Source organism: Saimiri boliviensis, chromosome 6 (assembly GCF_048565385.1).
Source record: "Saimiri boliviensis isolate mSaiBol1 chromosome 6, mSaiBol1.pri, whole genome shotgun sequence".
NCBI classification, from domain to species: domain Eukaryota; kingdom Metazoa; phylum Chordata; class Mammalia; order Primates; family Cebidae; genus Saimiri; species Saimiri boliviensis.
The window spans coordinates 84,136,529-84,148,454 of NC_133454.1; the positions used below are offsets into that span (position 1 = coordinate 84,136,529).

Consider the following 11,926-nt stretch of genomic DNA (forward strand, 5'->3'; position numbering starts at 1 on the left):
TGTAATCTTCTGGGTTTTTTTTATTTTAAAGCAAGTAGCTTCACATACAAGGTATCAATCTCGTTGAATGCCAAACAAATTATTTCATTATTACTGAAACAGGAGACGCTGCTTTCAGTCCTTCACAGACCTTAACTATAGACTCATAGGGAATGCAGCCTAAAGCCTAGCTGGTAGACAAATAACAGTCTTTTCACTAAAAAAAAATCAGACTATCTCAGTCATCCTCAGTGAAGGTAAAAGCCAAAAGGACAGCACAATCAGACTCTGGGAAACTTAACTTGGAGAAGCATTTGGAATTATACTGCAGTGTGATGGTATCCAGCCCGTGTGAAGTGAAAAAAGGGGGAGGAGTGAGTAAGGCATAGACGCAATAGAGAAGACAGCTTTTTGAATCCTCTACAGTTGAATCCTCCCAGTTCCAGCTTCAGTAATTGGTTAGAACCAATTTAAATCCTCACAAACATAGAACACCCCAAACTAAATGTGAATGATTAAAAAATCTATTTTGGATTATCTGCTATTCATTATGATTCAAGTATATCTATTTCAGTCAGGGTATATAATACTTCTTTAAACTGAAGAGTGATCTGTTTTCTCAATTTATTTTGATACTTTCTCCCTGGAGCTAAATTTGGGAGAAAATCACTTCAAAACACGATAATGCATTTTTAGAGATAGCAATGCTGGAATATTAAATAAGTAAAAAACAACCAAGTGAATCAAGGCCTACCTTATTTTATGTCATTGACTTTGTAAATTCTCTGAATATGAGCTGTATAAATTCACAACTCAGCAATTTAAATTTATAATAGAAATTTATAACCCAACTAAAAGAAATCCATTGCTACATAACTAAAATTATGTAATCATTTATTTATAAAATAACAAATTTATGAATAGATCTGTTTATTGTCCTGTGAAAAGGGTCTTGGTACATGAGAGGAACATTATATACTTTGAGGACAGCATTCAGAACTGTTAAGTAAGACAAAAGACAAACTATAATTTTAAACTCAATCTTGATTTAAGGGAAAGGCTATAAATTATTGGCTGGAATGCATTCAGCATGAACTCAGATTCTATATAACATATAAGCATGAAAGAGTACAAAAGATGTTGGAGTCCAGTAAGCCCATACCTAAATTTTAACTGTAAAGCTTCAAGAACTTTTTATTTTTATATACTAGTTTTCTTCTGTGACAAGTTGATTTTATCTCCAAGACTTAAGGCCATTCCCTGTAAAGAAGAATGAAGATATTTATATTTATTTAAACTATATATAAGCAGTAGGTTATTCCATATTAATTAAGCCCCCATTCAATGACACCATTATCAACAATAAATCAAAGACATACCAAACAGACTCACCAAAACTTTACTGGGTTAATTACTTTTTAGTGCTAGATTTTCAAGTAGTCACGACTTTTTTTTTTTTTTGAGATGAAGTCTCACTGTTACCCAGACCAGAGTGCAATGGCATGATCCTGGCTCACTGCAACCTCCACCTCCCAGGTTCAAGTGATTCCACTGTTTCAGCCTCCTGAGTAGCTGGGATTACAGGCATGTGCTACCATGCCGAGCTAATTAGTAACTAGATTTATACCTTGGCTTTCAAAAAATTCTAGAGAACCCATTTCACAAACACTCCATAGAAATCAATCTGGTTTTAGGCAAATATCCCAGAATGAGGGGCCCAAAAGGTGAGAAATTTTAATGAGAAAGGTTATACTTTACAGCATACTATTATTATATATGTATAAGCATCTAATGCTAAAAAGATATTACATATAGAAATAAGAAAGTCCTAAATTCCTCCTCCCTTTGTTCTGTCCAGAGATACTCTCAAAAAGAGGAATCATTACCTGACTCTTTGCACGAATTCTTATGTGGCCAGTAACAGCAGCATCTGGTCCCTGGTGAATTGGCTTCTCAATGCTGACATTTGCAAGTGCATCTTCACCAAATATGGAACGAGCATAAAGGTTGGCTGCCATAAAGCCACAGTAACCAGAAAGGGCCTGGAAAAAATTTGTGAGAAATTCATTACTAGATACCTACATATAGGAAAAACCAAACAGCATAGGTGATTTTTTTTTTTTATTTGAGACAGAGTCTCGCTCTCCTGCCCAAGCTGAAGCTGGAGTGCAGTGGCGCATTCTCAGCTCACTGCAACCTCCACCTCCCAGGTTCAAGCGATTCTCCTGCCTCAGCCTCCCAAGTAGCTGGGATTACAGGCACATGCCACCACACTAATTTTTTATTTTTAGTAGAGACAAGGTTTCACCATGTTGGCCAGGCTGATCTTAAACTCCTGACCTTAAGTGATCCGCCCACCTCAGCCTCTTGAGTACCTGGGATTACAAGCACATGCCACCATGCCCGGCTAATTTTTATATTTTTAGTAGAGATGGAGTTTCGCTATATTGTCCAGGCTGGTCTCAAACTCCTGACCTCAGGTGATCCGCCCATCTCAGCCTTTCAAAGTGCTAGGATTACAGGCATGAGCCACCACACTTGGCATCAACTATTTTAGAATGTGCCTCTAGCTGAATAAGGAGATTGACAAGAAAACAAAAAAACTAATCTGACTATTCAGTTGAGTCACTGCACTAGGAACAAGTAGGATATTATATTCCAATAGAAAGAGGTAAGCAGATTCAAATATCCTATGAATGGCACTGCTTTTTTCATGTTGAATAACAGAAAATGTCCTAGAGGAAATACTGAAAGGCCAGGAAACTCCTATATAATTCCATCAGATTTAAGAGTTTCCTAGTCAAATTTTACCTTCTCTGGTGTCAGACATTTCATATTGGTTGACTTTAATATGTGCTGTAAGTAGTCATTTAAATCAATCATATTGGTGTTAACTGTCACCTGTAGAGAGGGGAAAAAAAAAGTCAAGATCATAAATCTTTTAGTGAGAAAGCTGTGAATTACTGGTATGTCATACTAAAAACTTGTTCCTACTGTTTAGGTTGGAAGGAATAGATACCAAGAAACTAAGTAACATCTATAAAATCCAATGAGCTGCAGGTTGGCATCAGTACTTCCCAATAAAGATAACTTCAGAGATTCTATATGAAGCATATAGAATATTTATTCCTTTTTTTGAGACAGCATCTCATTCTGTCACCCAGGCTGGAGTGCAGTAGTGTGATTTCAGCTCACTGCATCCTTGACCTCTCAGGTTCAAGCGATCCTCCCACCTCAGTCTCCGGAGTAGCTGGGACTACCGGCATGCACCACTACACTGGGCTAATTTTTCTAATTTTTTTGTACAGATGGAGTTTCACCATGTTGCTCAGGCTGGTCTAAAACTCTGAGCATGAGCAATCTGCCTGCCTCAGTGCCCCAAAGTGCTGGGATTACAGGCATGAGCTACCGCACCTAGCCTCATAAAGAGTATTTCTAATAAAAGTCAAGGCTTAAAGGGCCAAAGTTCCTCAACAGACCATGAACTTTGTAAAGCCTTTTTCAGACACTAGATTAAATGGTTAACTTTTAATCATACATAGAAGGGATGGAATATCATCCATAATGTCCAGACCTATCAGATTAGCTACAGAACTGCTACTGTAATCAATTTATAACAGCAAATTACCAAACTACTTAACATGATTTCTAGTTAAAGCTAATTTGCAAGAATAAATACTTAAAAGACTACTTGCTTTTCATTTCAGATACTTTTTAGCGAGATTAATTTTATTAGCAAACTCCTCAACATCAGGCAAAAGGAAGATAAAGGAGTATAAGAAAATCTCCCAAAGACTAACTTTGTTTTCCCATTCGAATTCGGCCCACATCTGACGGAATTCTGCATCAGTGCAAGTTGCAGGCTGGATATAGTCCATGATGTCAATGTGAATATCACTGAGGACCACACAATTTCTGTCACTTGCTGCTCCAGAGACATCATAAACTGCAATTACATATACAAAAAGATCCATAATCACTGGGGAAGCTTCAATTAAAAAAATTTTAATATCCAAATATCCAAACAACTACAATATTAACAATAAGATTGTTTATATAATACTATGTACAGAGCTCTATTCTACATGCTTTACAAATGTTACTTAATACTCCCATCAATTCTATCTTATAGTATTATCATCTTCCATCTTACACATGAAGAAATGAAAACACAGAGAGTTTTAAATAAGTTGTTCCAGATCACACAACTGATAAGTGGTGGGAACAGAATTTATTTTTTGTTGTTAAACCAGTAATTCAATTCAGTGAGTACTTACAAGGCAGTTGCAGCGTCCTAGGCACTGCAGTGGATATACAAGTAGATGATGTTCCCATAGAAGATGCTTAACTAATATTTTTGAATAAATATTGCTGACCCACACTACTTAATGATACAAGATTAGTCATCCCTCAGTATTAATAGGGAATTGCTTCCAGGACCCTCTATGTATACCAAAATCTGTAGATGCTCAAGTCCCTGATATTAAATGGCACAGTATTTGCATAACCTATACATATCTTCTCACATATTTTAAATCATTCACCAGCTTAATTAAAGTACCTAATACAACATAAATGCTATGTAAATAGTATACTGTATTGTTTAGGATATAATGACAAGAAAAAAATCTGTATGTTCAGTATAGATACAATCATCATTTTTTTCTTAAATATTTTTAGTTCATGGCTGATTGAATCCATGGATGTGGAACTCATGGATACAGAAGGCTGACTATATTTGCTTCTATGACCATCTCTTCCACAGTAGAGAGTTATAATCTGATTGGAGCCTGCATTTCTCTTTCTAGGCTCTTTTCTTGACATTCCGCCACATTTCTACTTTCAGAGAAAACTGAGGCTACCAAGAATGAGCTCCTTTAATTTTCAGCCCCACATCTAAAAACAAATCTCTCTCTGAATCAACTTTCACATCCTTCCCTCTCATACGTTATCAGAGAAGTACTGCCTCTTTTCTTCAAGATTAATACTTTCTGCTATCTGTGATCCCTGCTTTGGCACAGGACCCCATTCCAATCATTATCTCTTTCATTCTTACATCTTTACCTTCCCATTCTCTACCAACTTTCTTCCCTTATAGTCTATAAATATACTCAAGGTTGTCCTTATCTTCAAAAAATAAATCCTCACTCATTCTTGCCTTCTCTTCTTGGTACTACCCTTTCCTATTCCTAATTTAAGCCAAGTTCCTACACTCAGAATAGTATACACTACCTTTATTTCTTTATCTCCTATTTAGTCTTCAACCTACCACCAAGCCCAAGATGTCCCACAATAAATGTTTTTAAATCCCTAATAGCCAAATCCAAAAGACCTCTCTTTCAGACTTTAATAACTAGTTATTTGGTCCTGTGCAGCTTCAAATACTTCCTGAAGGTTTTTCCTTACTTTTCTAACCATACTTCAGATACCTTCGTAGGCTCTTTCTCCTCTGACCAAGCTTTCCGTATTGCTGTTTGCTTAGATTGTTTTCAAATCTCCCCTCTTTTTAGTCTTTATGCCCTCTGTGGGTGATTTCTTCTATTCCTGTGGCTTTTAAACAATGAGACAGAGCCTTGCTGTCGCCCAGGCTGGAGTGCAATGATGCGATCTCAGCTCGCTGCAACCTCCGCCTTCTGGTTCAAGCTATTCACCTGCCTCAGTCTCCCAAGTAGCTGGGACTACAGGCGTGTGCCACCATGCCAGACTAATTTTGTATTATTAGTAGAGACAGGGTTTTGCCATGTTGGCCAGGCTGGTCTCTAACTCCTGACCTCAGGTAATCCATCCACCCTGGTCTCCCAAAGTGCTGAGATTACAGATGTGAGTCACCACGCCTGATCTATCTCTAGTTTAGACCTCTTGTTCGAGTCCCAGACTCACATCAAACTGTCCTTGAATATCTTTAGACACTCTAATACCGAACCTGCTCAAAACTTAACCTATTATGTCTTTCTAAAGTTTGTTCTTCTCTCCTGTATATCCGGTTTTGGTAATGACATAAAAAACTCAAAAAACTCAATCTGGAAATCTGAGGGTTACTCTAGCCACTTCTTCTTTCACCACTAACCATACCCTTAACAAAATATTCATCCTTCTCTCCATTCCACTACTGGGTTGGCTCAAGTCCTCTGGCATCTCTCACTTGGGCTTCTGTAATAGTCTACTAGTTAATCTTCCTGCCTCTTCCAATCAATCTTCTATAGTACTGTCACAGAAAGATACAATGTTATAAGCCACTCGTTTATAATTGCTCAATGATAAAGTCTAAAATCCTTAGCATGACAAATAAAATAGGAAGGTTAGTTATCCTGCTAACCTTCCTAACTTCATTCTTTTCTTGCCATCATTCTCCAACCCATTCTAAACTCCAAGTATATCAAATCACTTGCATTTGTTCTAACTGCATCCTCATCTATGTATAGTGTTCTACTGAGCACTAGCTTCTCCATGAAATCTTTTCTAACCTTTTTCCCCAATCCCCCAACACTCTGACAATTGATCAAATCCCTTTACGGATTTCTACCTTACTTAGTACAGGCTTTTTTTTATCAAAGCACTTACCATTACTGATTGCACATATCTATCTATTTTATATGTCTGCTTTCCCATACTCGAACACAATCTATCATTTTTTCCTCACCATGGTAGCCCTATCCTTATGACAGAAATTGCAACAAAATAAGCTTATTGACTGAATGACTCTATATAAGTTGATCCCTAGGTCTGAAATACCCTTGTGTGCCTGGCAAAAAATGACTCAGGTCAAATATTATCCTTTGATAACATACCATCTTCCTTTATAAAGCCTTCCACGCTGTTAGCATTTTTTTTCGGAACCTCAAAGCATATAGTATATAAACCATCCTGTATCACATTGGACTATAATTATATATTTCCTTACCCATCTCCTTTTGCCTGACAGTTTTTTGAGGACAGTGACCCTATCTGGTTCATTTGTGTACATCCAGAACATACTACAATGCCTGGTACCATAGAGAGTGCCTCATAAATTAAGAATAAATGGATTTAGATCCTCTCCTCATACAATGTCCCCAGCTAGTCACTATAGAAATTCTTTAGTAAAAATATTCACACATTACATGCCATGAAACAGCACCTTACCTATATTACCAAAAATTATTCCATTTTCTGTTGATGCTACTTTGACATTAGCTTTAATATTTGCGAAATCATGAGGAGCAAGAGTCAAAGGAGATGGCTTTTCCACAAGTTTCAGATCCCCTGAAAGAAAGAGTTTGGATACGGTTAAAATATATATACATATATCACATTTAGCAAGATAAGATGTAATTTTTTTCTACACACACACACACACACACACACACACACACACACTCACCCCATAAATCCTTAAAATGTATGCAGCTTAACAGTTTCTTGTTTTCCCCTTGATATCCTGAAGTTCCTTAACTCTTGCATAAGCCATACGAAATTTGATGGGGGCACTACACTGTTCCCATAGACAATTTACATTTCCCAACCTCAAAACCAGATGTGAAAGTGAGCAGTCTGATTCATGTCTTTATTAAGAAGCTACACACATGCTTGTATATAGGTTTTATTTCTGGTTGAATCCCTTGAACAAGAGACAGTACCTTTCCCCTGCCCCTTTCATGGCCCATTTTATTGTCTACCTTTCAGTACTAAGTATGACCGTTCCTATCTCAGATCTTAATAAAAAAAAAATGCATTCAGGTTAAAAAAAAAAAAAAAAAGAAAAAAATACATATCTCATGTTGCTAAATGTGATATGATTTATTACTTTGGTCACGTGGTATCTAACAGTCATACATTCAGAAAATACTTAGTTCTGTAATGAGGCAATCAGAAATTTAACTAAGTGAGCCACCTGCTCAATCTGTGACTTAAATAGCTCTAATTATATCTAGAAAGACTGACATTCGCTAGATTAAGCTTATTAAATGAATGCATCTGAATGTGCCAAGAGCATAAGAAAGTCAGTATGACAGAGGTTCGAAAAACTGAAGTTGAAGGAAACTAAATGGTAATGAAAACTAAGCCTTGGTTCAAAATGTCAATAAAGGTTCAAGAAAGAATTTTTATACTGAAACCTGTGCACCTCCCTTAATCTGTCATAAAGATGTACTATGTGACAACATTCTTTCCTTAATGGTAAATTTCCTCACCTAGTGTAGCTAATTCTAATGTGCAGTTCTGCAAAGTATCACTGGTTTGGTTCACAACAAGTACATCCAGGACAATATCATATTGGTTGACATGAACATAAGCTTCTGCATATACAGGATCTGAGAAACCTGTCAACTGGGTAACCTGTCAAAACAAAAATAAAGATATAATCAAATGACAGCTGCAATTTCACCAAACATATCCTAGCCAAATGATTAAGTCTGATAGGTTATTAACAAAGTTGCTTCGATTAGAAAAGTCATTTTGAGATAGGTAAAATAAAATTGTTTTGTAATGCAGAAACGGAAATTGAAACTGGGACATCAGAAATAACAGGTCATAGAGGTTTTTTTTGTTTTTTTGTTTGTTTTTATTTTAAAGTTACTCAAACAATATAGAATTTAAAACTCTGATTTAAAAGATGGCATCCAAACATCTATTTGTTTTTAAGCTCAATAACTCAGTATAAGGTATTATATATGTTGAATTTTAAGCTTATAAATTCAGTAGCAGAAAGATGTTAAATATGTTTAGCAAACACATTAAACATTATCCCAATTTAACCAACTGAATACATTTGGATACACTTTCATTTAAATCCCTCAGTAAGTATCTAAACTCACTACTTGCTCTATGAAACACAGGATTCAAATAAAATTCAAATCATGTGGTAGTCCTTGCTACCTATACTCAGGAACTAAACAAATAATAAAGTAAGAAATGATGATAATACCACCAAGATAAAATTACAAATGCCCTCCCACTCTAAATTTAAACACACCCAAAGTATAGCACTTTAAAAATGTAATACTGTCACCAAAAGCATAGGCAATAAAAGAAAAAATAGATTAAACATCAAAATTAAATTTTTTTTTTTTTTTTTTTTTTTTGAGACGGAGTTTTGCTCTTGTTGCCCAGGCTGGAGTGCAATGGCGTGACCTCGGCTCACCGCAACCTCCGCCTCCTGGGTTCAGGCAATTCTCCTGCCTCAGCCTCCTGAGTAGCTGGGATTACAGGCACACGCCACCATGCCCAGCTAATTTTTAGTATTTTTAGTAGAGACAGGGTTTCACCATGTTGACCAGGAGGGTCTCGATCTCTTGACCTCGTGATCCACCCGCCTCGGCCTCCCAAAGTGCTGGGATTACAGGCTTGAGCCACCGCGCCCGGCCCAAAATTAAATGTTTTTGTGCATCAAATGATATTATCAACACAATGAAAAGGCAACCTACAGAACAGGAGAAAATATTTGCAAATCATGCATCTGGTAAGAGGGTTAGCATCCAGAATATTAAGAACTTCTGAAATTCAAACAAAAAAAACAAGCAACCCAATTTAAAAATGGGCACAGGACTTGAACAAACAGTTCTCTAAAGAAAACATACAAATGGCCAATAAGCACATGAAAAGACACCCAACGGCCGGGCGTGGTGGCTCAAGCCTGTAATCCCAGCACTTTGGGAGGCTGAGGCGGGTGGATCACGAGGTCAAGACATCGAGACCATCCTGGTCAACATGACGAAACCCCGTCTCTACTAAAACCAAAAAAAATTAGCTGGGCATGGTGGCGCGTGCCTGTAATCCCAGCTACTCAGGAGGCTGAGGCAGGAGAATTGCCTGAACCCAGGAGGTGGAGGTTGCAGTGAGCCGAGATCACGCCATTGCACTCCAGCCTGGGTAACGAGTGAAACTCTGTCTAAAAAAAAGACAAGACAGGGGCCGGGCGCGGTGGCTCAAGCCTGTAATCCCAGCACTTTGGGAGGCCGAGGCGGGCGGATCACGAGGTCAAGAGATCGAGACCATCCTGGTCAACAAGGTGAAACCCTGTCTCTACTAAAAATACAAAAAATTAGCTGGGCATGGTGGTGCGTGCCTGTAATCCCAGTTACTCAGGAGGCTGAGGCAGGAGAATTGCCTGAACCCAGGAGGCGGAGGTTGCGGTGAGCCAAGATTGCGCCATTGCACTCCAGCCTGGGTAACAAGAGCGAAACTCCGTCTCAAAAAAAAAAAAAAAAAAAAAAAAAAAGACAAGACACCCAACATCACTAATCATTAGGAAAATGCAAATCAAAACCACAATGAGATATCACTTCACATACACATTAAGATGGCTATTATCAAAAAAACAAAACAAGTATTGGCAAGGATATGAAGAAATTGGAACCCTTTTAAGAATGTAAAATGGTGTAGCCACTATGCAAAACATCATGGAGGTTCCTCAACAAAATTAAAAGTACAATTACCATATGATCCAGCAATTCTGCTTCTAGATATATACCCAAAAGAAGTGAAAGCAGAAACTTGAACAGATATTTGTACATCTGTGTTAAAAGCAGCATTCTTCATAGCAATCCACATACCCAGGGACGGATATATGGATAAACAAAATGTGGCATATACTTAAAATGAAATATTTATTATTCAATCTTAATAAGGAAGGAAATTCTGATATATGGTAAAACATGAATGAATCTTGAAGATATTATACTGAGTAAAATAAGCCAGTCACAAAAGGAAAAATACTGTATTGTTCTACCTCTTTTTTTAATCATGTTTTATTTTATTAAAAAATATTGTAAAGTAGTCATTCTGAAAAATTTAAATATTTACCAATATGATCATGCTCTTAACCAAATTTGTTACATTTTTTTAAATGGTCCCTTCTAGTCCTTCTGCAGAGGCAAAAAGTTGAACATTTGTGTGTTTTACATTTATAAGAACTTGAGAGACAATGTCTGGGGAATTTGTTAGTTTTATGGTCAATAAATCCATTAACTATACAAATAGCTTTCATAATAAACTCTTGTGAGAATATAATGGGTTGTTATAGATAAAACAAGTTTTTTTTTCCTTTTGGAAAAGTATAAAACCCTTAGCTGATAGTGATGGTTCTGGTCATGCTTACCTGGAATTCTCTCATCAGCCCTCTCCCCAGCACCCAACTTCACATCTCTTCACCCACCTCCTCACCTTCTTCCACCTCCTGTGTTTCTCAGCCCTGGGTTCTCAGGTCCTGCTTAAGACCTGGGGCCTTCTAAGGTTCATGCATCCTTAAGTTGGAAGGCTCTAGGTGGCAAGAGATTTGGGAACCTGTTTGCTCAACTGCCTAAAGTGACAGGTGAGAAATCTAGGGTCCAGAGAAGTGCCGTGATTCACTCAAGTTCACACAGCTAGCAGAGAGTAGAACCAGAAGTCAAACCCAGGGCTTTCTGGTCCCATCTAGTGTTTTTGCTGCCCACTTCCTGGGAACTTCAGATTCCCTGAGCAGGAGAATCAACAAAATGTTTAAGGAAATGATTCTCCATGTAAAAATACTTCATCTCTCCACCTTTTTTCTAGTCCTTCTCCATAAGCATTCTATGAGGTACTTAAAATAGTCAAAATCACAGAGACAGAAAATGGACTGGTGGCTGGGGGGAAGCAGGGGTTGAGTGGAAGTAGGAATGTGGAGTTATTGTTTAATGGGCATAATTTCAGCTTTGCAAGATGAAAACAGTACTGGAGATGGATGCCTAACAATGTGAATGTGTAACAATGTCAATTTAATTAATACCAAAGAACTCCATACTTACAAATAGGTTAACATGGAAAATCTTACGTAATTTTTATAATTCAAAAAAATTTTTTTAATTTTATAAATGTAATATTATTGATATCAATTCCCAATTTTAAGGGAGAGAAATTGTTTCAGTAGTTCCAATTCTGCTACCAACCTTACCTTAAACAAAATCAATGTAAGACTGTTCACTCAATCTAATAGATGAGGGATTAAACTAGA

General features: G+C 37.2%; 1 protein-coding gene across 1 annotated transcript in view; it reads right to left on the reverse strand.

Annotated features, from left to right (window-relative positions):
• Positions 1-856: 856 nt before the first annotated feature.
• Positions 857-11,926, reverse strand: part of COPB1 (COPI coat complex subunit beta 1) — a 48,876-nt gene continuing 37,806 nt past the window's right edge. The window contains exons 17-22 of the mRNA XM_003919862.3: positions 8,148-8,292; positions 7,102-7,221; positions 3,780-3,925; positions 2,791-2,880; positions 1,866-2,021; positions 857-1,239 (exon numbers count right to left, since the gene is read on the reverse strand). Of these exons, the coding sequence (XP_003919911.1) occupies positions 1,180-1,239; positions 1,866-2,021; positions 2,791-2,880; positions 3,780-3,925; positions 7,102-7,221; positions 8,148-8,292 (717 nt within the window). The 3' untranslated portion in view covers positions 857-1,179. The remainder of the gene's footprint in view (positions 1,240-1,865; positions 2,022-2,790; positions 2,881-3,779; positions 3,926-7,101; positions 7,222-8,147; positions 8,293-11,926) is intronic.